General features: G+C 39.1%; 1 protein-coding gene across 5 annotated transcripts in view; it reads left to right on the top strand.

Moving 5' to 3' along the window:
* Aig1 (androgen induced 1) overlaps positions 1–27,864 on the top strand; it is a 237,813-nt gene that overhangs the window by 58,572 nt on the left and 151,377 nt on the right. For 3 of the 5 annotated variants that reach the window (XM_029482396.2, XM_021174292.2, XM_029482395.2), the window contains one exon: positions 11,414–11,515. The exons of the other annotated variants lie outside the window; for them this stretch is intronic. In XM_029482396.2, coding sequence (XP_029338256.1) covers positions 11,414–11,515 — 102 coding nt within the window. The remainder of the gene's footprint in view (positions 1–11,413; positions 11,516–27,864) is intronic. 5 annotated transcript variants of the gene reach the window in all.

The raw sequence follows: 27,864 nt of genomic DNA, 5'->3' as shown, positions 1-27,864 counted from the left end.
TATCAAAAGGTGCAATTTAAAAGCTAAAAAAAATGGCATAACATCAGCTTACACATTCAAAACTTTTCATAGAAAGATGCCAATCTCAAAATGACATCAGAATACATAGGATAAAGACAACATTTATAGATTCGTAATTTTTTCATTTATTGAAAATAGATTTTTCTCACATAATAAATCCTGATAATGGTTTCCCTGTCTCTACTCCTCCCAGACCCCCCCATCTCCCCTCCCATCCTGATATATCCTTCCTCCATTTCTGTTTTTCATTTGAAAATAAACAGGCTTCTAAGGGGCAATAATAAAATAAAATATAATAAAAATAATAAGGTAAACCAAACACAAACATTGGAATTTGACAAAACAGAGGGAAAAGAATTCGAAAGGTATAAGAAGCAGAAACTCACTCTTAAACACACTTAGGAAGCTAGAAGACATAATACATATGCAAAGGATTTATAGGTTAAAAGGAGAGAGAAAATTAAAATCATAAGTATATAGATATATATCAAATAGAGAGATACTTTGATTTTTTTTTCCCTTGAGCTCCTTCAGCTGTCTTATTGCTGGGGCTAAGATTTCAATTAGTATATTGAGTAGGTATGGAGAAAGTAGGCAACTTTGTCATGTTATTGATTTTTAGTGGAAGTGCTTTGAGTTTCTCTCCATTTAAGTTGATATTGGCTATGGACTTAGTGTAAATTGTCTGTACTGTGTTGAAGTATGTCCCTTGAGTCCCTAATATCTCCATGGCTTTTATCATGAATGGGTGTTGGATTTTGTCAAAGGCCCTTTCTGCATCTGATTTATTTGGTGGCTTACATTGATTTATGCATTTTGAGTCATCCATGCATCTCTGGAATAAAGCCTTCATGATCGTGGTGGATGTTCTTTTCTTGTGTTCTTGGATTCAGTTTGCAGCTATTTTATTGAGAATCTTTGCATTGAGAGTCATAAGAGAAATTGGTCTATAATTCCTTTTTTTGTTGTTGGGTCTTTATGTGGTTTTGGCATTAATATAACTGTGATGGTGTAAAATGAATTGGGCATCATTCTTTATGTTTCAATTTTGTGGAATAACTTGAGGAGTATTGGCATTAACTCTACTTTGAAAGTCTGATAGTAGAATTCTGCACTAAAACCGTTTGCCTCTGGGATTTTTTTTTTAATTGGGGGACTTTTAATTACTACTTTTATTACACTGGGGTTTATAGGTTTTTTTAAAGGTTCTTATCTGATCTTGATTTAATTTTGGTAAGTAGTATGTATCAGAAAGATTATCTATCCCCAAAGAAATAGAAGCAGTCATTAATAGTCTCCCAACTAAAAAAAGCCCAGGACCAGATGGGTTTAGTGCAGAGTTCTATCAGACCTTCAAAGAAGATCTAATCCCAGTGCTTCACAAACTATTCCACAAAATAGAAACAGAAGGTACTCTACCCAACTCATTCTATGAAGCCACAATTACTCTGATACCTAAACCACAAAAAGACCCAACAAAGATAGAAAACTTCAGACCAATATCCCTTATGAATATTGATGCAAAAATCCTCAATAAAGTTCTTGCTAACCGAATCCAAGAACACATCAAAACAATCATCCATCCTGACCAAGTAGGTTTCATCCCAGGGATGCAGGGATGGTTCAATATACGGAAATCCATCAACGTAATCCAGTATATAAACAAACTCAAAGACAAAAACCACATGGTCATCTCGTTAGATGCGGAAAAAGCATTTGACAAGATCCAACACCCATTCATGATAAAAGTCTTGGAAAGATCAGGAATTCAAGGCCCATACCTAAACATGATAAAAGCAATCTACAGCAAACCAGTAGCCAACATCAAAGTAAATGGTGAGAAGCTTGAAGCAATCCCTCTAAAATCAGGGACTAGACAAGGCTGTCCACTTTCTCCATACCTATTCAACATTGTACTTGAAGTCCTAGCCAGAGCAATTCGACAACAAAAGGAGATCAAAGGGATACAAATTGGAAAAGATGAAGTCAAAATATCACTTTTTGCAGATGATATGATAGTATATATAAGTGACCCTAAAAATTCCACCAGAGAACTCCTAAGCCTGATAAACAGCTTCGGTGAAGTAGCTGGATATAAAATTAACTCAAACAAATCAATGGCCTTTCTCTACACAAAGAATAAACAGGCTGAGAAAGAAATTAGGGAAACAACACCCTTCTCAATAGTCACAAATAATATAAAATATCTTGGCGTGACTCTAACTAAGGAAGTGAAAGATCTGTATAGTAAAAACTTCAAGTCTCTGAAGAAAGAAATTATAGAAGATCTCAGAAGATGGAAAGATCTCCCATGCTCATGGATTGGCAGGATCAACATTGTAAAAATGGCTATCTTGCCAAAAGCAATCTACAGATTCAATGCAATCCCCATCAAAATTCCAACTCAATTCTTCAACGAATTAGAAAGTGCAATCTGCAAATTCATCTGGAATAACAAAAAACCGAGGATAGCAAAAACTCTTCTCAAGGATAAAAGAACCTCTGGTGGAATCACCATCCAGACCTAAAGCTCTACTACAGAGCAATTGTGATAAAAACTGCATGGTACTGGTATAGTGACAGACAAATAGACCAATGGAACAGAATTGAAGACCCAGAAATGAACCCACACACCTACGGTCACTTGATCTTCGACAAGGGAGCTAAAAACATCCAGTGGAAGAAAGACAGCATTTTCAACAAATGGTGCTGGCACAAGTGGTTGTTAACATGTAGAAGAATGTGAATCGATCCATTCCTATCTCCTTGTACTAAGGTCAAGTCTAAGTGGATCAAGGAACTTCACATAAAACCAGAGACACTGAAACTTATAGAGGAGAAAGTGGGGAAAAGCCTTGAAGATATGGGCACAGGGGAAAAATTCCTGAATAGAACAGCAATGGCTTGTGCTGTAAGATCGAGAATTGACAAGTGGGACCTCATGAAACTACAAAGCTTCTGCAAGGCTAAAGACACCATCAATAAGACAAAAAAACCACCAACAGATTGGGAAAGGATCTTCACCTATCCTAAATCAGATAAGGGACTAATATCCAATATATATAAAGAACTCAGGAAGGTGGACTCCAGAAAGTCAAATAACCCCATTAAAAAATGGGGCTCAGAACTGAACAAAGAATTCTCACCTGAGGAATACCGAATGGCAGAGAAACACCTGAAAAAATGTTCAACATCCTTAATCATCAGGGAAATGCAAATCAAAACAACCCTGAGATTCCACCTCACACCAGTCAGAATGGCTAAGATCAAAAATTCAGGTGACAGCAGTTGCTGGCGAGGATGTGGAGAAAGAGGAACACTCCTCCATTGTTGGTGGGATTGCAAGCTTGTACAACCACTCTGGAAATCAGTCTGGCGGTTCCTCAGAAAATTGGACATAGTACTACCGGAGGATCCAGCAATACCTCTCCTGGGCATATATCCAGAAGATGTTCCAACCGGTAAAAAGGACACATGCTCCACTATGTTCATAGCAGCCTATTTATAATAGCCAGAAGCTGGAAAGAACCCAGATGTCCCTCAACAGAGGAATGGATACAGAAATTATGGTACATTTAAACAATGGAGTACTACTCAGCTATTAAAAAGAATGAATTTATGAAATTCCTAGCCAAATGGATGGACCTGGAGGGCATCATCTTGAGTGAGGTAACACAATCACAAAGGAACTCACACAATATGTATTCACTGATAAGTGGATATTAGCCCAAAACTTAGGATACCCAAGATATAAGATACAATTTGCTAAACGCATGAAACTCAAGAAGAATGAAGACCAAAGTGTGGACACTGTGCCCCTTCTTAGAATTGGGAACAAAACACCCAGGGAAGGAGTTACAGAGACAAAGTTCGTAGCTGTGATGAAAGGATGGACCATTTAGAGACTGCCGTATTCAGGGATCCATCCCATAATCAGCTTCTAAACGCTGACACCATTGCATACACTAGCAAGATCTTGCTGAAAGGACCCAAATATAGCTGTCTCTTGTGAGACGATGCCGGGGCCTAGCAAACACAGGAGTGGATGTTCACAGTCAGCTATTGGATGTATCACAGGGCTCCCAATAGAGAAGCTAGAGAAAGTACCCAAGGAGCTAAAGGGATCTGCAACCCTATTGTTGGAACAACATGATGTACTAACCAGAACCCCGGAGCTCTTGTCTCTAGCTGCATATGTATCGAAAGATGGCCTAGTCGGCCATCAATGGAAAGAGAGGCCCATTGGACTTGCAAACTTTATATGCCCCAATATAGGGGAATGCCAGGGCCAAAAGAATGGGAATGGGTGGGTAGGGAAGTGGGGGGCGCTATGGGGGACTTTTGGGATAGCATTGGAAATGTAATTGAGGAAAATACGTAATAAAAATATTAAAAATTAAAAAAAAGAAGCTGTTTGACTAAAAAAAAAAAAAGAAAGATTATCTATTTCTTTTACGTTTTCCAATTTGGTGCAGTACAGGTTGTTAAAGTATAGAATAATGTCCTTGTAATTCTTTTTGTTTCCTGTGCCCGTTGTTATGCCACTCTTTTCATTTCTGGTTTTTTAGTTTGTAATTCTCTCTTCACTTTAGTTGAGTTGGGTAGGAGTTCATCAATATTATTGGTTTTCTCAAAGAATCAACTCTGTTTTCATTGGTTCTTTGCATTGCTTGCTTTTTTATTGATTTCGGCTCTGAGTTTGATTATTTCTTGCCATCTCCAATTTTGAGTGTGACTTTTTTATTTTTTATTCTAGAGCTTTCACATGTGCTGTTAAATTACTGGTATGTTAAGTTACAATTTTTTCATATAAGCACTTAGTGTTATGATTTTAACTCTTAGAACCAACTTCATTGTGTTCCTTAAGTTTGGGTATGTTGTGTATTCATTTAATTTAATCGTAGAAAGTCTTTAATGACCCATTTAATGACTCATTGTGAGTTATTCAGTTTCCATGTGTTTGTAAGCTTTCTGAACTTTTATACTGGTGCTGCTGATATACAGCAACAATCTGTGATGGTCATATAGGATGCAAGGTGGTATTTCAACTTGCTAGTATCTTTTGAGACTTGCTTTGTGGCTGAGTATGTTGTCAATTTTGGAGAATGTTTTCTGATGTATTGAGCAGAAGGCACTTTCTTCTGTGTTTGGGTGAAATGTTCTGTAATATCTGTTAGGTAGATCTGGTTTATAAAGTCAGTTATCTGTAGCATTCCTATGTTTTATTTTTTCCAGATCACCTGAGTATTGGTGAGAGTTTGGTACTGAAGTGTGGGAAAATACATATGATTTAAACTGTAGAAGTGGACTAAAGTGGGAAAAACTTCTTTCAGAGATGTAGACCTGGCATCACCTCTAGTTCTCTGTTTTAATTTCCAATAACTTCAAGTGAGGCATGAATGCTAGCTGTCACTCAAGTGCTTGGTCTGGAAGCCTGAAGAACTCTAACGTGGCTGTGCTCTTTTCTCTTTCATTTTCCAATAAAGCATTCTGGTCCTGGCAGCTGGGCAGCAGCATGTGTACAAGATGGGGTAGCTGGCTGTTGGTCCTGGCCAGAGAAGGAGCTTGGTTGCAGGAGCAGAATGTCCCTGTGTCACTTAGCTAGCCATGGGAAGCTATTCAGTTCATATCCATGCCCTGGTAGTAGAGTTCAAAGTTATTTTGGGTTTTGATGAGCATACCACCAGAAGACTATCAGTGCAGGAAGCCAAGTTTGTACCATCTGTGCTGTGTTTGTAGTTACAGAATTATCTGGAAGACTGATTGCTCAGGTAGCTGTGCCTCCTGGCCTTCTAGTGTTCCATCTAGAAAGGTGGCTCACACTTTCTTGAAAGTCACTGTGAAGTATCTGCATAAATTCCTTCCACATGGGACAGGGATAGCAACACTCAGTATAAAGAACCACGCAGTGCCACCTTGAATGCTCACTTCCTGAGAGCAGAGTGTAGACCCCAGTGGCGCTGTGCTACTAAATGTTTCACAATTGACTCCCCAGTGGGAAATAGTTCATTTATATTATTTGCCAATATTTATGGTAAAACATATAAAGAACTTTATAAGGGCAAACATGATTAATATCAGTACGGGGCGGAGGAAGCAAAAACAGAATAATCATGTTTGTATAAAATAAATGAATTCACAATTGTCCTTCTGGACAGCTTTACCAGAGATGTTTGTTGCTTGGATAAAGAATAAATATCATCATTGGTGCGCAAAGTCCTTTAGAAAACACAGGAGGAAATAATTCCAACTGATTATTTTGAACTCATTCATTTTCCTCCCACCAAAAATCAGATGACAACATCTTGAGAATATAACATTGTAGATCAGTATACTTCATGAATTGACATAAAACAAACCCAAATTTGGACAGAAAATATCAGTAACTGGGCTCCAGCAGCATGTGTAGATAACTTATGATAAACATCCATGGGCTGTTTCTCTGACATTCAAAATCAATTGATAAGCTATTGAACTTACAGAATAGGGTAGTTGTCTCAAGAGATTCAACAAAACCATCCGATGCAACATAATCATCTGAAAAATAATATTACTTACAGTAAGTGTGTGTGTGTGTGTCTCCCAAGTAAATTTACGAGTCCTTCCTCAACTTGTAAAAAGACATCAATGAAAAACTGCAACTAATGTCAAACTTTTACTTTTGAGAAAGTAAACAATTTCTCTGCCACAGAAAAGATGGAAAAGATTTTCCCTGAAAATCACTTCTACTTGATTTTGTGCTAAGACCCTAAGTAACAGGAAAATTAGAAAAGAAAAAAGGAGCAAATTGTATTTAGTTTATTGAAGAGTTTTATTATTTGAGATACACACACACAAAATAATTTTTAAAATAGCTACTTAAAACTACTAATCAAATTTAGTAAAGGCACAGGGAACAATACCACTATTTAAAACATATTTTTATAAAGTAGCAACAAAGACATAGAAATGTAATAGTGTACAATAGTTCCTAAAACCATGAAGTACATACAAATAGATTCAGCAAAGACTGTGACTATGTGTCCCTTGTTACCTTCTGGGAGAACCTAAAGACAACCTGAGCACATGGTTGTATAACATGTTACCAGCAGGGAGCCTCAGTGTAGCCAGGAGGTCGGTTCTCAAATAGTAACACTGAGAATTCTGGCTAGATATTTGTAGAAATGTAGCAACCTGGGATTCTGACATTTAAATGGATGGACAAAGGACTGAAGGACTTCAAAACTATTCTATAAGAAAGGACATTGTAAGAATGTGTGGTAAGAAGAATTTTAATATGGTCCTAGGATGCAGCCCTTTAGTTTGACCTGTGTAATTTTTTCCCCTTGAGTTAGGAAAAAGTCTCTAGCATGAAGGCATCTCATTCTTATGATTAGATTGCGTTGTTCAGCAAAGTTGAAGGGTCTTCCACCAATGAGTCCACATGGGTCTGAAGTGGCTCCTTGCCTGTGCATTTACACCAACACTAAACCCTTACCCTGTAGAAATAGACATGACTTCACTTCTTGTGATGGGTAATCTCAGTGTCAACTTGATGGAACCTAAAATCACCTGGGAGATGGGTCTCTGGGTCTGCTTGTGGGGTATTATCTTGATTACATAATTGTTATATGAAGGCCCATCCATTGTGGGTGGTACCATTCCTTAGGCTTGAATCCTAGACTATGTAAGAAGGAGAAAATAAGCTGAACAGAAACTTTCATGGTCTTTGTTTTGGTTCTTAAATTACTTGAATGTTTAATACATGGATTCAATGTGTCTTGATCATATCCAGCCCCCCTCATTCCCTTCTTACTTTTCCTAGGACATGTAACACATATGTTCCCCAATTTCACCCCCTCCTCCTCAATCTAGTTAGTGCTGTGGCTGGTAATTGCATGGGTGTGGGCCCAATAATTGGTCATGGGCACTCTGCCAACTGCCATATCTCCTGAGGAAAAATTGTTGTCTCTCCCAAGGGAGACATCAATTACCAATGGCTACTCAGACAGAAGTGGGGCCTCGACAGTCTCTCCCCTGACCCATGCTGAATTTTAACTGGCTTGATCTTGTACAAGTCTTATGCAGGTATCCACAGCTGATGTTGGAGTGTGTGTTCAGCCTTGTCATGTCCAGAGGACATCATTTTTCCCTGTCTTCTTACATAATTTCTGCCCAGACTTCTGAGATGTTCCCTGACCCTTGAGATCATGGAGTTCTTAACTGGAGGGAACATGGGCAGCTGTCTCAAGTTCCTGATGCTACTGTGACCTCACCACTATGACCACCATGATGGACTGTAACCTCCCACTGTGGACAAACAAATCCTTTCTGAAGTTGCTTTTGTTGGGATATTTTATCAGAGCAACAAGTAACTAGGAAACCACCATTTAAGCCAAGTTATTGGTTATGAATTACCTTGAATCAGAGCAGAGGAAGAAGCTTTGAGGCATATGTGTATATTTGGGCAGGGTATTCCCAGATCAAAGCTCCTTGGGTGTAGTCTCGAGAGGGAATCGTTCAGGTTCTGAATGAGAAGCCACTGGACCTGAGATATCATCAGTCCAGAGAAAGGCATGAGGCACATGGTGGTGGAAGAGGCCTCAAAGCAGGAACATCCTTCAGGTCTTAATAAAATGTAAGATGAGGTTTACTGTCAGGTGGTTTCCAGAGCTCATCATACCTGACAGATTTGAAGTGTGGATGCTGCTGATTCATGGACCATATTGAGCACCCAGGCTCTAAAGCACATACCAGAGTTTAGCCGTGGTGTGGCTGCAGACCTGACAGTGCATCCCTGGCACTGAGCCATCAAGTCAGCCATGTTTAGATTTTTCCTCACTCAGTTGTCAAACATATACAGAAAGAACAAAGTGAAAGTAGGATGTTCTATCATTCACCGAGAGTCTGGTTTTGACTGGTTTTATATGCGGTAGCTCATGTAATTTATTGGCAAGTGTCCCTTCCCAAGTAGCAGTGTAGACAGGCTGCTTAGTCGTGTGAGGATGCTCCTGTTCTTATAGCTTCCTCATCACTGACCTCAGCTGAATAGCCCACAGCAATATGAACCCCCCAACATTCTCTCTCTAAACTCTTTATCGCAGGCCTCATAACAGCCGTGGGAAATAGCCTGGTTAATTCTACTACAAAAACAAAAACAAAAATCATTCCATGAAGTCCCAGGGGAGCCATCGCCACCGTCGGTCTTCCTTTTACACATCCTCAATGACTTCCCACACAATTTCCACTACGAGTGCCTCTGATTATTGTCATTCTGGGCTCAGCCTACTTTCCAGTTGCCATCAAGAGTCCTTCTCTCTCACAGCCAGGAAGGAAGGCTTCACTCATATTCCTCATCCTTATTGTGGTCTTCTGGACTTTGGTTTGCAAGCATTCTGTCTTCCTCTCTCCTGTGTTCTGACTTCCAGCTATCCAGTAGTCTCCCCAGATCCCCACCCCAATTATAAACAGGTTCTTAGTCTTCCCACTTCCCTCACAGCCACTGCTGATAAGATTCCCTCCCCAGCATCCTTTCCTGCTCCCAGCATCATCTTATTCCTGCAGTTTGGACTGTATTTTACCAAACTATCTGAACAGCTAATTTGAAGATCATTCAGGGGAAAATTGACATACTTTATACTGTTGTTACAGAACTATATATGCATGCACATAAGTTTATATGCATTCATAAAAGCACAGTAGTTTTCAATTTTCCTTAGCATTCTTTGTTCCAGAGATAAATTAATTGCTTTGTGGTTTCTCTTACATTATTAGCAAAAGTATTGAGATTACTGGATATTGTGAAATTCTATTCATGTGTGAAATCTTACATTCAAACAAATGCTATTAAACAAAAATGAAAATCTTGTTTTTTTTTTTTCCAATTGTGGCATGGAAAAAGGAAACAGTATGTATTCCTCCTACTTTAAGGAGATAATGTTGAGAGGTAGTTTAATAAAATTTTAAAATAACTACCAGCTATCTACTTTGTGAATGTGGTTGTTATGGATATCCATTTGATGTCTAAGGTGATGAATAATTCAAAATCATGGATAACTTAAAAATTATTCATGTGCTTGAAAAGTTAACATAGTTAACCTTGAGCTAATAACTGATTTTTTTCTTTTGTTTTACTCTTGTATATTTGTAAGAGGATGTTGAAAAATTGTTCATCCAAAAGCAAGGTGAATAGCTGGTGGGTCCAATTTGGCACTAAAACAACAGAGTCTTACTGTTGTAATGATTAATTTTTACATTTTATAAAATAGTGAATATTTACAACACCTTAGATTTTAAGGGAGAATTCTATCCGGATTCCAAAGTAGAGATAGTTGGGAAAGAGTTTTGGGACCCTATTGAATACTAGTCTTGACTACTAACTATATTCTAATATCTGATTAAAAGTTGCATTAAAATACTTATTTGCATTAATATAATGTAGGAGCATGATTACCCTATAATTATAAAATCATTAAAACTGAAGGAAGAATTGTTTGTGCTCATGATACATTCTTTTAATTCTGTAGGAATTTAAAAATCATTCTATAGGGACTGTGTGTGTGTGTGTGTGTGTGTGTGTGTGTGTGTGTGTGAGATTCACAAAAAGTTATCTGTAGTTATAAAAGTTATGAAAGTTTACACATTCTGCGACTGTGCCAATGGCTAAGATATAGCCGTTCATTTCTTTATTTTAACCTGAACTTGATTTCTCACTGTTAGTTTGAAGAGTGGTGAGATAGTCAATCAAATACTGCTCTTACTCTCTCAGAATTGCTGTTTTGCTATTGGGCCTAAAGAAACTTCTAGAACTCAGATGAACTTCAAAGTTACTCCCCGAGAATTGGAAGTCTTTCTTTTCCCCTTCCCACTCTCTGCTTCTCAGTGTAGTTATATCTTGGCAGAGGCTATATAAATTGGTACATTTCCTGGAAAGGTGATGTGGGGCCATGCAATCAGCAGTGGATTTTAATGCTGGTATCAGTGAGAGGCAAATATGAATAGGTGACCAGCATAGGTGATGGACATAGTCTGCAATGCTTTGAATGGATGCTCCTGCTAATGTGGAATGGGGCCTCCATGCAAATATTCATAAGTGAACCTTTAAACCCTCTTAAGAAGGATCAGACTGGCACAGTTATCTCTGAGATGGTATAGTTCCTGACAACAGGTCTTCTTTCTCTCTGTTTTAGGCAGCCTCTTCTGCCTAAAAAGACATAGTTGGAAACCAAAGAGGGGTTTGTCCCCCACAGCGGCTGCTACTATAGAGCGAAGGGAAACCATTTTTCTAGTTGTTCACTATACTACTGCTGTCTTGGCATGATTCCAAGCTCTCTTTGGTTTTTAAAACAAATAACAAATAAGTTATGTGTTGTAAAAGATAAACTTGAAACAAAAGATTTCCTTTCTCTTCTAGTTTGTTGTTGCGGTGTTCTGGACCATCTATGCCTATGACAGAGAGATGATATACCCAAGATTGCTTGACAACTTTATCCCAGGGTGGCTGAACCATGGAATGGTGAGTGCATTAAGATAAATAGCTTCCATTCATAATAAAGTCTACCAAATCGCTATTCTTGAATTCAGACTTCCCATCATAGAGACCTAAGCATGTGTCAAGTCCTGGAAGAGGAGAACAAGAGGAGACGAGCAAGGGTAAATGAGATTCGTCCTGTGGAACTGAGCCATTGTGTAAATGATGGGTAGAGGAGTCCATGTTTTAAGAAGGGCCAGTGGTGTTAAATCAACAACGAGCTCCTTCCTGGATGAATGCAGTTTCTGTGCCATTAGAAGTCTGTCCTCAGACCTCAAGGATTCACTTCCCATGGATCCAGCCATTGGACCTTGGTTTCACCCCCACCTTGCTTCAGAGGAACCGTGTTGGAAGTTACATTGCAATTGGGCAGTTTTCCCAGAACACAGCAAGACTCCTGTTTCCTCCAATCTGTGGCAGACATTTGAGGTGTCTATTTTTCCTTTAAAAAGGAATATATATTGAGTGAGTGCTTGTGTTGAGTTTATGTGAATCTCATGTGTGCAGTTCCCCATGGAGGACAGAAGAGGGCTTGAATCCCTGGAGCTACAGTTACAGGAGGTTGTGAGTGATGGGAACCCAATCCAGAGCCTCTGTAATCAGTAAGCACTCGTAAGTGCTGAGTCCTCTTTCCATCAACCATTGGAGATGTCATGAGCAGTGAACATCTGCCATGTCCAGGTCCACTCTTGCTGAGAGTTTTGCCTCCCATGGTTTTGCTCTTTTCTGCCTGTTTCTCTCTGGTGCTTGAGCTATGTCACATTGATCTCCTTTGTTTCAATCAAATACTTTGATTTGTTTACCACTCTACCAGACTTGGGGATAGTATTTCCTACAGAGAAGTTGTGTATCGTGTTTTCAGCTTCTAGGATTGAGCATGGTTTTGTTATTAATGAAAAGCAATTTTTAGAATAATCCCAGGATGTTCCCGTTGAAAAGGGCACCATGACACAGAAATTATAGGGAAAGCAAGAGCTAGAAATCATGGGTCTTGGGTCCAAAATAATAGTTTTCTCTGTTATTTTCCTTTTGTCCCCAGTTGTGGGACACTTTAAACAAAGCACAATGCACTAATTAACATGACTGTACAGAGGTGCTTTAATCCATTCTTTCTAAAAGGAAACCCATCAAAAGTGGTGTATCTCAGGCAATTCGAATTTTCTATGAGATCAGTTAGAGCTATTGAAGACTTAACCTGTTGATCTAGTTTCCAACATAAAAACTGGGTCTTGTTAGTCTTCAACATCTCTTGACTCAAACACCCTTCTATTTCTCTACAGATTCCTTGTCTTAGTGTTTCTATGGCTGTGTTCATATGGCTGTGACCATGACTATAATCATGACAAAGGCAATACCCCCACCTTTATTGAAAGTCAATTATTTTCTCATACAATAATAAAACAGTTTCTTTTCCTTCTACTCCTCCAGTTCCTTCCCCCTCCCCTCCATATGGATCCACTCCCTTTTGTCTCTCATTAGAGAAGAATGGGCTTCTAAGAGAAAATAATAACAAAATATATCAAAATAAAATATAATAAGATAAAACAAAAACTGTCACATTGAAGTGGACAAGGCAAACCAACAGAAAGAAAAATAAAGCCCAAGAGAAGGCACAAGAATCAGAGATACATTTGTTCACATCCTCAGAAGTCCCATAAAAATATGAAACTGAAAGCTTTTATATAGGAAGAAAACCTGGTGCAAACCCAGGAAGGCTCTGGCCTTGCTGAATTCATTTGGCTTTGTTAAGTCAATTAGGGACTTGTCCTGGTGTTCTCTATCTCCTCTGGCTATCACTTTCTTCTGCCACCTCTTCTAGAGTTTCCTGAGCTTTAAGGGGAGGGATTTGATGGAGACATCCCATTTAGAACTGAGTTTTTAAAGGTCTCTCACTCTCTAAATAATGTCTGCCTGTGCATCTCTGTATTTGTTCCTATCTGCCACAGAAGAACGCAACTCTAATGATGGCTGAACAAGTCACTGATCTGTGAGAATACCAGGATATTATTAGTAGTCACTTTATCACTACATTGTTTCTTTTTCTTTTAAAGACCAGTAGAATTTGATTTTATGCTATGCCTCCTGGGGATCTAGTCCCTGGTTTTTGGCTATCCAGTCAGTGTTGGGTATGGGTTCTATCTTGTAGAGTGGACCTTAAATTGAATCTAATTACTCCCAAGAGCTTTGTACCACCATCGCCACACATATTTTGCAGGCAGGATACCATTGTAGATCAAAGGATTTGTGGCTGGGTTTATGCTTATATTCCCTTTCGGTAGCCTGCAGAGTACTAGATACTAGAACATAGGGGTGACGGTTCAATGTAGGCACCAGCTCAACCTCTCCATGTTCAATGAATTGTGTGGGTTGTTGTCTTCAGCAAAGAAGACTTGTTTTTTGTGGAGAACAACCCATTGTCTTGGCAACAGGCTTGATTGTTTGGGGATTTCCATGGGACCGCTTTGGCTAGCAATTCAATTGAATAATAACTTAGTCCTATTACTAGAAGCATTGTTTGGTGACAGAATATGGCCAGTTGAGACTTTGTTTCCCCACTATTTGGCTACTCATTAGTATTGCTTTCATATATTTTAGGAAGATTCTACTGCACTAGAGTTCCATACCACCCTTCAAATATCCCTCATTTCTAGCTGTCTCTTTCCACATTCCCTCCCTTCCTCTTCCCATTTGATCCTTCCACCCCTCCCACCCGCTCATAAAATCTATTCTATTTCCCCCTCACAGTGAGATCCATTTGCCTTCCCAGTCACTTCCTCTCTAGGTAACCTATCTAGGTAGCTCGGTTATCAATTACTTAACAGCTAATATGCATACACAAGCAAATCCATATCATTTTTATCCTTTTTGTGTCTGCATTACCTCACTCAGTATGATTATTTTCTTAGTTCCATTCACTTGCCAAGGCAACACTTATAAGAGTTGAGAGGCATTGAGAGGCTTAGTCCATTATGGCAGTGAGCATTGAGGCACACAGAGCTGATGCTAGAGAAGTAGTTGCCATTCTGTGTCCTGATCAGCAGGTAACAAGAAGGAGGGATTGGAGACAGGGTCTGGCATGGACTTTCAAACCTTAAAGCTCATTCCTGGTGACATACTTCATCCAAAAAGGTCAAATCTACTCCAACAGGACCATACCACCTAATCCTTCCAATCCTTTCAAACAGTTCCACTTCCTGATGACTGAACATTCAGATATATAAGCCCATAGGACCATTCTTATTCAAACCCTCACACTCCCATACATCTAGAAAAGGCAATTACTTAGTGTCTTCTATGAAGCTGTTCCAAAATCCCCAAGCAAATTTAGCTGTTGTGTTTTTCATGGTTACACACTCTACCCTATTTCTACTATGTGTTTATTCCCATAAAATGTTTTACGGTCCTATACAAAACCTCAGCTTTTGAGTCCTAAGCACACATTGCATATACTAGGATAAATACATGCTTCATATATTGAGGAATGAATTAAGTACTGTCACTTTTCACAATGCTCTCCTACTTATATCTAATAGATTATTGTATGCTATGTGTACTATAGTGATTGCATCTTTAATTTTTTTAGTATTGTCACTATGAACAAAAGTGTTACATCATTTGTAAATGAAGAAACCAAGACTCAAAAATTATATATATATATAAATAAATATATTATATATATATTACACATATTATATATATAGCAATGAGATCTGAGCTCATGACTATTTGGTTTCAAATGCATACACTTATTAAAGGTTTGGGCTATATATGAATATGGAAAACATTACTCAATTCTTTTAAAACATTATTTTTATAGATTTTACAAGTATAGGTCAAAATACAGAAGAAATATTTTTAAAGCATTTTGAAGTTTTGTTTCAAACTATATAGCACAGTTTAGCTATTGAAGAAAAACCAGTTGACAATTAACTAGGGATTTTAGCAAAAAATTATTTCAGGCTGGTGAGATGGTTCAGCGGGTAAGACACTGACTGCTCTTCCGAAGGTCCTGAGTTCAAATTCCAGCAACCACGTGGTGGCTCACAGCCATCCGTAATGAGATCTGAGACCGTCTTCTGGGGTGTCTGAAGACAGCTTAAAGTCTACTTACATATAATAAATCTTTATAAAAAAAAGAAAAAAATTTCATGGAATTTGTCACTCCTCAAAGCAAGAATATAAATAAAGATGCCTTTGCCAGTACACAAATAAAACCCAAACACATCATCATGTGCTTGTTAGTAGCAGGCTTTGGTTACCATCAGATATATTCTTACTCAAATATGAAACAACTTTAGTTCCAGTATCTTCAAATATGAGGAAGAGCAACAGAAGCTGATGGCTGTTTTTATTAGGAATCTGAACTGAGTGAATTAGGAAAGGGGAGGTCCCCTAAAACTATTGCTTACTGCTAATGTTAGGAGGTCTTACCTGAGAACATAGTTACATTATTGCTATCTACTTTCACTCTTGTCCTGTCTGGTTATTTACATCCCTAAAATGCACAGTGTTTATTACCTTCAGACCAGAGAATCAATCATTTCATTCATTTCATCTGTAGATCCTTGCTCTGAAGTATTAATATTTCAAATAAATGGCTTAAGCATATATTTAGCCATTGGAACTTAGACTTTGGCTCAGCTTTTTTTCTTGACTCATTTGGATAACTTAGTGGTTTTTCTTTTGGAGGTGGGGCTATTTAGAAGTGCAAGGAGGACTTGAATGACACAAATATTTAGGAAAGAGGAAGGATACATTAACTAAACTGTCAAATCCTCTGAGGTAATGTAAGCTCAGTAGATTTTTTTTCCCAGTGAAATCTGTTACTCATCAGAGATTAATGAACATTTGTTTGCATTTTCTAAATCATGGTCCCAAGTTAATGGCCAGAGAATTTGTTCTCTCTCTCTCCCACCCCACTCTCTCTATGTATGTGTGTGTGTTACATATATATGCACATATGTACATATGTATATATGCATATATGTATGTGTATAGATAATCAACATTTTATTATTTAGTTTGATAATCAATATCTGAACATTAATTTGTGGAATCACAAAAATTTAACTTTTATAAAAATGTACTATAAGAGGTATGCAATTTCAAAAATTAAATATATTCAGTTTTCAAATTTTAAAATCTTAAATATTTTAATATTATATTTTCAGTTTAAAATATAGATGCTATTATTATAATACTAATTTGTTAGTTACTTTTCTGTTGCTGTAATAAAATGACCAAAACAACTTAAGGAAGAAAACGTTTATTTGGGCTACAGTTCCCGAAGGTTAAGAACCCATCATGTCAAGAGGAGGAGTAACAAGCCACAGGCATGAGCAGGAAACTGAGAGCTCATATTTCACAACATAAGCAAGAAGCAGAGGAAGTGAATAGAAGTGAGATAAGACTATAAACAGTCTATGCTTACCCCCAACGGCATACTTCCTTACTTCCATCAGTGTTCTACCTTCCCAAGGTTAGACCTTCCCCAGCAGTACCACCAAGGGGTGACCATATGTGCATACGTCCAACCTTAGGAGGAACATTTCTCAATCAATCACAGATTATCCATGGAATACATCTGGCAGTGTGGAAGTTTAGTAAGTATCGTAGTTTGTTTGCTTAACTAATACCTTTTGAGTGTTGCTGTAATAGCATTGGCTCTCTAGGCCTATCTGCCTGTCTTATCACTGGAAAGGTTAAGCTCCTTGTAGTCATCAAGAATCTTTCCAACATGGTTGTGGAAATCTCAGCTGGAGAGGCACAGTAAATATAAAGGTCTCCTCTATTCACCAATCCTGGCAAACCAGGTAAGAGGACCCAAATGGAAGCAATCCTCTCCCAGAGATTGAGAGCACTCTCTTTGGTCTAGTGCTTGTACTAGTAGTAAGAGTAGCATAGAAAAGCAATAGTTGTAAGTGGATTTCATTGCAGTTTAGAATGCCATTGTCATGATTAAATCAGGGCAAAAAGAGAGCTGGGTAACAGGAGAAGGATGTGACATGGGTGATAGGTATTCTCTACCTATTTGTGAGGAATGAGAAAACACCAGTAAAATACTAATTCCAAAGGCTATTATAGATTACCATTATCTATTTAAGTATATATAATTAAAAGCATCCCAAGAAAGAATGTACCTTTTTCTTGTGCATATTCAGTGAAGAGTCTCCAATATTTTCTAGGTATCTAGAACTCAGGGATCACAGAAATACAAAAGAACTTGCAAATCAATTATAGCCCTGTCCCAAAGAATATCACTGGGATTTATAATATGGGACTTCTGGGCATAAAGTCAGTCAGATGACTGACCCCAGATTCCCAGGATCTGAAACTGGCACATTTATTTTTGCTTATGTTAGTGATGACAGAAGTTAGGCACAATTATTAGTTGTATTTCTTCCTGTTTACAAAAACCAGTCCTAGATTTTATTTGAATCACAGCAGGGGAAGTGGGTCAGTATGTGAGTGACAACACTAATTCAGCTTCATTGTCCAACTAAGAAGTTGTCCCTGAGCTCCCCAAAGCACCTCCCAAATTTCATTTATTATAATAAAGTTTTATATTTTATAAACTATAGAACAGCTTATTTTTATTTCAGCCAATGTTTAATTTGCAATACAAATTTGTCTTGTCCTTGCATCCTGGTTTGTATTTGTATTCCCAACAACTCTATCCATATGTGACACTAAGGAGACATTTACCAAGTGTTGACATGGAAGACTATTTAATGTACTTACTATGGATTCTCTGAACAATGGTAAACTTACTTCAGTGTCTTTTCATCACTGATGACCACACAAGAATGAATAAGGCCACTCAACCCTTAAGATTGGTTCCATTTTAGTTGCTGTTCTATTGGCTGTGAAGAGATGCCATGACCAAGTCAACTCTTATGAAGGAAACCATTTAATTGGGGTCTTGCTTATAGCTTTGGAGGTTTAGTCTGTTATGATCATGGCGGAATGCATGGAAGCATGGAGGCAGTCACTGGAGCAGTACCTGAGAGCTACATCATGGTCTTTAGGTAGAGAGAGACTCTGGGCTTGGCATGGACTATTGAAACCTCAAAGCCAATGTATAGTGATATACTTCTCCCAATAAGGCCTTACTTCCTTGTCCTTTTAATCTTTTCAAATAGTGCTACTATGTGATGAGCAAGGATCACATATATGAGCCTATGGGGCAATTCTTTTTCGAGCCACTGTAGTGCCCAACCTACCAAGATTGGTCATGGACAGATGTAGTTGAGATTTCTGCAAGGCCTGCAACAAGTGGAAACCGAATGCTAGTTCAACTCAGAAAACCTGTGTTGAAAACCTCCTTTCTGCCCAACAGACTGTTGGCATTGTGGGGTTACCCAGTGAGACAAACAGAGGAGGAACAGTTTGAAAGGATGCAAATGGTGTTTAAAGTTGAGGCAAATAAGAAAACAATGATGTAAAGTTAGAGTACTCCAGGGCTGTTTTCACTCCAACAAGAGAAGCCAAGTTTTCTGACCTGACTGTTGGTTGGGAACACTGAGCTCAGAAACTTTCTTTTCAGCCATTAGACTTTTCAGGAGCCATGAAAGTAAATAAATAAATAAATATTTCACATCTAGGAAGATTGCAGGCTTTCAGTGATATTCCGACAAGAAGCAACAATGATGAGACATGCTCTGCTGTAGATGACCTAGGGAGAAGGCAAAATGGTGTGGAAGGCTAGGGTATTATTAACATCATCATCATTATTAGAGCAGATCTTAAAGCAGGCAGAATCTTTATATTCTACTAATCACAGCAGGAATGTTCATTCCCCATATAATTTATGAGGAAAAAAATAAACCCTATTTCTTCTTATACTTGATTTGTCATGTCTTGTTATACTTAACTGATACCCCAAGAGCCATAATTTCAGCAAGTAGTTATCCTGTTCAATATTATTTGACATTTGGTAGTTATGAAAGATTTTCTCCATCTGGTTTTCCCAGAAGAGAAGGCAGTAAGTGCTACTTGCATGACGGTTGGTTTTGCAAGAACTCAAGATTTGACATTATTTTGGTAGATAATATGACTTCTGGAATGTTTTCAGCCTTGAGATTCACAGATTGCACAATTCATAGGTTGCAGAGGTTATGCCATCCTGGTATTAGACACTCCATGAAGGGAGTTGCTGGTGGAAGTAAGGCCATTATAAACACTGCAGAGGTTCGAACAGGCCTTTCTCATTTTTTTTTTTTTTGCATTCATTCTAAAGTAAGTAGGAGACATCTGAGATTTTTGAGAAATAAAAATGAGAAATCTGAGTAGAGGGGAGAAACTTATTTCCTGACCGTGCTGCAAGTGCTCTGTGGGAAAGCATTTTCCAGGAATCGTTCCCTCCACTATGAACTTTTCTCCATGACTATTGTGTTCTCCCAAGTCCAATTCTCTCAATAAGTTTTGCAGAATTAAATTTTAACCTTTGGGTTTCTTCTTCTCTTTTTAAAAAATCACTTTCTACCTTCATTTAAAATATGAATAGGCCCTGCAGTGGTAATAGTTCAAAACAGTCCTCTAAGTTCTAGTCAGAGTTCTTGGGGTCATCAAAAACCCAAAGTATGATTTATTTAAGGGCCTTTCTCCCTAATCCTTAAATCCTGAGATATTTCAAAGTAAACTTAACTCATCTGTTTTCCATTCATTTGTTGTTAGGGCTTCAGTCTTTGTGGAGGGGTAGGGGCATGCAGGAAGGTGTTGTCCTGTGCACTGGCTTCCATCTTCATGCCACAGACATGTCGTTCATGAGTCACACTCCTACTTCTTGGCAGAGTTCCAAACCCATATCCTTTCCAGTTCCCTTTAAACTGAGGTGCCAGCCTGAGTTAACATCAGTATATTTGCCAAAGAAAGTAAAGAGGAAAAAAAAATCCACATTGGTGTCTCAGAATCACACAATTCCAGAATCTTACAGGTGTGATCCCAAGATCCAGTGTACATACCGTGCAGTATGAAAGCTCCAGAACAACATGTGACTGACTAGATGCAGCAGTCTCTGATTGGACAGATGCAAGAATGGAGATCCAACAGGAAACAGGTTATGATCTGTGGGAAACGTCATCTCAAGGAGCGAAGGCTCTTCTCCAAGTCAGGTCAGCCCATTGTCTTTACCTGTTCTGTCAGATCTGAACACCAATCCTCTGAGTTCCTCTCGTAAACTCTTTGAGCTAGTCTCACTATCTCTGGTGACCTCAACCTCACAGTATATGCAGGCAGCATTTCAACTCTGTGCTTCCTGGTTCCAGATCATACTCTGGTTTTGACATATGGAGTAAATATTAAATCCAACTCATTACATTAACTCTCTTCCTGTAAATCTTGTCACTCACCATGCACTGCCATTGCAACATAGACTGATGTGTCCATGAGCTCTCTTGTACCACATCTCGGTGGTAAATCCTATCAGTCAGATCTCCCAAACTTGCCCTGGTCTCTTCTTATATCTGTTTGTCAACTGAGTTTTGGCAGCTGGCCTTCTCTCTGCCTCCGGCATCTTTCTTCATTTCCCAGTCTGCTCTGTTTAACCTCAGCTAATCCTTTCAGCAGCCTAGATTGCCCTTCTCAGAGAATGAAAGTTCCAGTGGCTTCTAGTACATTCATTCCTTGTTCAGGTACCAACTGTGAGGAAAGGGAGCCTTGGTCTCCTGGTTGAGTGGGTTCCTCATGTGCCACAGGGCTTTACTGGAGCTTTCTTTGCTTTCCATTTACTTGGTTATTTCTCAGAGTAGTTCGCAGGCCTAAACAGACAGCTCATATCCTTTCATAAGAATTTAGTTAAGAAATACCTTTGAGGAAATGCTCTATCTCTTCTTATCCTGCCACATATTGCCTGTACCCATTTTTCAGTGGTGTATGGCATTTGCCCAGTCCTCTGCAAAGCAGTGTAACCACTGTCCTTGCTCATCAGGTTTCCACTAATATTTTTGAGGTTTTGAATGCTTTGCATCAAAACTTTTATGCCATTTTTATCTGATATGAGTAAGTAGGCTAAGATTTAGTATCATTGTTGATGTTTTGGGTTTTGGTCTCAATGTAGAACACTTAATTGTATTTCCAGTGGAGTCTCTATTGTCCAACTTAATGTGAATGTAGGGTAGACTATGGGAAAGCTACAGCACAAAGAATTTTGGATTACCAAATTGAATATATTGGCATTTAACAAAATAATGTGGGTATTCTTTGTTTTTGTTTTGTTTTGCTTTTTCTTTGAATTTTGGTTCCTATAGTTGTATCATTGAATTAAAGTTGCTTTTGGAGAGAAGACTGCATAAAATCAGCAAGAGCAAGAAAATGATTAACAGTTTGAGCAGAAAATATTAATTTCATGGTCTTCTTGCCTGAAGAAATGCACTTTTGATAGAGATGTATACATTTTATTATAAATATAAATGTATTTAGTAAATTAATATGTCAGCTGTATTTCTTTATTCTAGCCAGTTCTGTATAATGACATAAAGAGAACAAGATTTATTTCCAAGCTTCACCTCAATATCTGGGCAGTCAAATGATCTATCTTAATGCCGTAAGGTAATTTGGCCACCTCCCAGCCAACATCCCAATAATACTCAAAGTTAGGCCTTCCGTGCTCTATCTGAACTCAATGAACTCCTTTCTTCTTCTCCTCTTCCTCTTCCTCCTCTGTCTCCTCCTTATCCTCCTCTGTCTCCTCCTCTTCCTCCTCCATCTCCTCCTCTTCTTCCTCCCCCTCTCCCTCTTTCTCCTCCTCCTCTCTCCTCTTCCTCCTCCTTTTCCTCATCTGGCTTTTCCTCTCTCCTCATTCCTTCCCTGACTGGCAGAAGTCCCACCCTATTCTCTATTCTACCCAGGCACTGGATGATCAGCATTTATTGACAAGGCAAACAGTAAATGGTAGAATTATTTACACAAACTCGAGACAGAAGATTCTTGACATAAGCATTACAATGCCTCATCCGGATTGAAACAAGATATTAGAGCAGAGAAATCAGCATTTGAATAACATAAGGATAATCTTTACACAGTGCACAGAACCATCATGCCTACAGAGAAGTGTAGTGGCTGAAGGGTAAAGTGAGATGCAATGACAGCTACTAAAAATGATTTACAGATCAAGGGGTAGTAAAACAGGGAATAACTATATGTATGCATGACTGTGAAGAGAGAGGATTACATAAGGAAAGCCACAAGGGAAAAGGATGGGACTGGAATGGATAAGAAACAATGGTGGCCTAGAGACCAACACTGTAGAGAAGGACTGGTATTTTCTTTCTTGAGGAAAGTTTTCCTCAAGCTGACTGGATTCTAAATATCTAGAGTTCATGAGGGGTCCTTGTGATAACCACAATTAGAAACTTCTGAGAATTGAGAGGCATTGTCCCAGCCCTTCTAGTGGCCTTCTAGTGGCCACGGGGATAGCAAGAATATGGTGTTGTTCTCATTCTTGTTGTAAGTGAATACTTCTTTATCCAAGCATATAGGATGTAGAAACCCATTTGAAAGTGTTTGTGCTATCTAGCCTCCTTCCCACCCACTCCCCGTGACCATTTGCTTATGACTCTAACCACTCAATTCGTCAACATCCTTTGGGTCCACTGATGTGCTTAGCTAACTGCTCTGAGCTCATTCATAGTCTTCCAAAGGTAACGATTGGTCGTTAGTATTCTTCACTACAAAAATGTCAGTAATAGTGGATCACAAACACAAGCTATGCTAAAAGGTCCCTCAGGACCGACTCTATACCAATTCCTGGTTCCTCTGCTGAAGCCCTACTTACCCTCTGTCTGCCTGTCCATGTTAGCCTCACCTCTGCTTTGACTTCCCATGATTAAAACACCTCTTGACTTGGGTACCTCCATTCCATTGGTTTTAACTTTCTCTGTGTATTAGCATATCTGACTCAGTACTTGGGATATAGTAACACTCAGAAAGTGTTCTCTGAATGAGTTAATGAATACATAATTGAGTGCTTGAGTGAATGAGTAAGTACCCTCAGTCTCCCACTCTGGTTATACTCCTTGGGCTGAACCTGGATTATTTCCTAAGCTGGAACATTACCAGTGCCATTTCATTTTCACGTTGTATAACCCAGCTTCTTAGTAACCCACTGGAAATCCTTGAGCGTCCTTGTTGAACCCATTGACTGACAATCTTCAGCACCAGTCTTTACTCTTCAAACATCAGAAGTACATGTACAGCCTCCGAGTGACCAGTGTGACTACTTCTCTGAGCCTGTGCATCTCTCAGGGGTTCAGATTATGACGAGTGGCCCACACAGCACCCTGCTCTCTTGGTACCTTTGCTTCTTGGGAACTCGTTTCAAGAATCTTGTAACATCTAGTAAGGAGCTGCCTCTAAGCATAAATTAGTGTTCTGTTTCATCAAACATCTTTCTCTAGATCATGGTTAATCATTTAGTATATGATTTTAGGACATTGATAAACATCCATTCTTCTTTTGAAAAATAAAGGGAAAATAGATTATTCTTTTCATCCAAGCAAGAACAATAATTTTCTATTGTTCTTTCCACCTTTAGATCTGTAGCTTGGGATGAGTTTGCACTAGTTAAGATTTACCTTAACAGGGCTCCCAATGGAGAAGCTAGAGAAAGTAACCAAGGAGCTAAAGGGATCTGCAACCCTATTGTTGGAACAACATGATGTACTAACCAGAACCCCAGAGCTCTTGTCTCTAGCTGCATATGTATCGAAAGATGGCCTAGTCGGCCATCAATGGAAAGAGAGGCCCATTGGACTTGCAAACTTTATATGCCCCAATATAGGGGAATGCCAGGGCCAAAAGAATGGGAATGGGTGGGTAGGGAAGTGGGGGGCGCTATGGGGGACTTTTGGGATAGCATTGGAAATGTAATTGAGGAAAATATGTAATAAAAATATCAAAAATTAAAAAAAAATTTAAAAAAAAGGAAAAAAAAGATTTACCTTAACAAATAAGCACAAGAATTAGCTCTGATTGGTGGAATTGTTTCCCACTAATTGCAATCCCTCTCATCCCTATGAACAACGTTAATGCGCTTGGCCTTATAATGTGACTGTCATATATATCCAGGTACTGGTGTTTTCAGGGCCTCTTTCTCTACATGCTACAACTGTTGCCTGCACTTCACACTCAACAATGTGACTCATATTCTTGGTTTAACTCACCACAGACTGAACCCCACAAGATGCCTGCATTTCTCCAGGACACAGTTCTCATAGCTACCCACATTTGAGCCATCTGCAAAGGGGGACTGAGCCAAGCGACCCCTAGATTCTCCCTGGTTTTAGTATTCACGAAAAGTATAAGTAATATAAATTGGTATGAATGATTCGTGAAGTTGTTCACAATGGGGTCCACTATCAAAGTCTTGAGTGTCTCAACTTAGTTCCATTATGAGGAACTTACAACTTATTGTGGACACTCATGAGGTATACTGTGGTCGTGCAGACACAGGGCCTGATACATAATAGGTCTAGTAAATATGGTCCTATAAAATAAAATATAAAGCCTCTTTAGCAAATGATTCTTACTTAAATAATCAACAGTGAGTTAATGTCAAACACTGAAATTCCAAGAAAAAATGCTAATAGAAATCTTATACTTGTAGAAACTCGGCATTTGTACATACTTCTTACATGACCAGATAACAAAGATTTTAGGGGAATAAGTGTGTCTACAATATAAGGTGTATATCTCTGGACCAAGAATTCACATCTAACTTGAGCACACTTAAGCTTTTCTCCTCAGTTGCACCTATTGGAAAGAGTGCTGCTTAGATTCAAATTTGACTGCTAATCTTCACACATATGGCAAATGTGGACTACTCAGACCACAGCTATTTTGCTACATTCCATGGTGTCTCATTTATTTGTTTGATTTGCAGCTATAGCAACTAGATTCCACCATGGTCGGCTTTTACACAGCCCCGCACTGCGATTAGTTCGGTGGACGCTTGGCACTCAGAGCCAGATTCAATTGAAGACATATGCACAGATTCACTTACCACATTTTAAATGTTTTTCACACTGGGTTAGACCTGTGCTGTTTGTCTAAAATACCAAAGCGACCTTCTGCAAGTCCGGCAGGCGATTACGGACGCTGCAGCTGCCTTCTCCATAACATCTCAAATCTTTGACTTTCTCTTGCTGTACCTTTCAAGCACCCACCTGACTTTGAAGCAGGCTTCTTGCCTTGCGCTGGAAGCTCACGCCTGTGAAGCTAAAGTGTTGCCCTGGTGCCAGGCTGTTGCTGTAACATCCACACAGTTCTGCACAAAAAGAACGGTTGCAAATGACCTTGAAATGGAGTTTTGCCAAGTCACTGAAGTCTGGGACTTCAAGAAGTACCATTTCTCCAGGGACTTAGGGAACGTGTGTGACAGTGTCAGGGGTAGTGCTCTGAATTAGGCATTGGATTACCAGATCTTAACATCTCTGTAGAGTGATCTTCCCTCTTGGCTTTGAGAGAAGCACACTGTAAAATGTTAAAAATTAAATGGAAAAATTAAGTAATGAAGAAAATTGGTATCTCACTATTGTTTCCCTTAGGCAAATCTCCCTGGTCTCTCAACCATTTGCTGGAGGAATCAGAGGCTCTAAAAATATTTTTCTTAAATGGGGAGATAGGAACTTAGAATGGATGTGAAGCTAAAATAGAGATGAAGATGCAATTAGTCGGGTACGGCAAGTGGGAAGAGCTAACTCTCCCTTCCGTTGTAAACTGTTTGTAGGTGGGATTTTAATCCATCAGATTTGGGCTCCAGGAAGGAAGTATTTTCTCTCTCAGTGTGTTTACCTGCTGAGTAAGCTGTGTTGCTATTGAAACACGTTAGTTGATGGTGACAGCACTTACTAGCCCATGGTTTTCAACATTACCAAGTGCTGTCTGTGTAGAACCTGGAGCTACTTGATGGCTCTTTTCATCCCGGTAAGTAGGCTGACCCTCAAGGACCTGGATTAAAAGCAGAGTCTGGCTTGACTCTTGCTTAGAAGCTTCAGCTCATCAGACTGCAGATTCCTCTTCTGCCCGCACTCTGCCTTCCTGGGATCTTGTTTGTACACCTGTAGTGAGCCCAAGGTTCTCTGAAGTCTGGCTCAAGTATGACTGAAGGGTAGGGGCACCCTGGGGATAGGTGGGTCTTCTCATGTGACAGCCCTCACTGTCATACAAAATAAGATAATGCATTTTTTTTTCTTGAAAAATAACAAAGGCCATCAACTCTTTTAGAACTCTGAGAAGACTAAGGTCACTTGTACTTTTGCAATTATAGAAGTATTTCATGCCACTGTCCTGGTGAGTGTACCCCTGTATAACAATGGGAGCATACTTCAAACAAGCTCTCCTGGACGTTCTTTGATATTTCATCTGGGACTTCCCAGTAAGTCACTGGGTATTTCTTTACGTTTGATTGGACTCACTAAAACAAAGGCATCTCTCCTGATAAGCTTGAGCCTTCCCTTGCATCATTTTTAGAGGCCTGCAAGTCATGCATGCACTGAGCTCAACATCAAAATGATGCACGGTGGTTGTTTACACAACTGTTCACTAAATGCAGTGGCACATTAAAATCAGCAATGCTGCTGAGTGTGATGTCACAAACCTGGACCTCAAGCACTTAGAAGGTAGAGGCCAGATGATAAGAAACTTAAGGTCTCCCTTAGCGTTATAGCAGCTTCAGTGCCAGCATCAACTACGTGAAACTATGTCTTAAAAAAAAAAACAAAAAAACAAAGTCTTACTAACGATCATATGCTGGATTGATTCCCACAGTTTGGATGCTAAAAGTCAAGGCTGGGGTGTCGTTGTGCACAATAACTTTCTGGGTTCCAGCCAGTACTTATATCATGCTCTCAAATGACTGGAAGGGTAAACGGTTCCTATAACCCTTTCATTAGGCTGGAAATCAAGCCCCTTCACGAATGGACCTGGCCACCTCTGAGGCTTCCCCTGATGTTCTGTCACCTCATGAGTTTGGCTTTCAACCTCGAATGTTTGAGGGAACATGTTTGTGCTTCTTCAGGAGAGCACAAGTAAGAGGCAGAGATCACTGGGACTTGTGATACTCAAGATGGTGGCATACTTTGTAGATCACAAAAGCCAAGAGACACACCAAAAGAAGAAGGTCACAGGAGTGAGATTTAATGAGACAGTGTCTGTGTTTGGTTGGCTGATGATGACTTCAGCAATCCTATTTCCTTTCTCGCTATGGGCTCGCTTTATTGTCTCTGTAGTAAATATTTTAGGTATTTTGGAAAAGGGAAACTAATTGTTATTCTAAGGAACCCAATAGTACTTAACTTTAAACCATATTTACTATTCTAGACATTTTAGAATCATGC

The sequence above is a fragment of the Mus caroli genome, unplaced genomic scaffold (genome assembly GCF_978045245.1).
Source record: "Mus caroli unplaced genomic scaffold, Mus_caroli_1 scaffold_9, whole genome shotgun sequence".
NCBI lineage: Eukaryota > Metazoa > Chordata > Mammalia > Rodentia > Muridae > Mus > Mus caroli.
The sequence above is the reverse complement of the archived record's forward strand: the minus strand, read 5'-3'. Positions and strand labels throughout refer to the sequence as shown.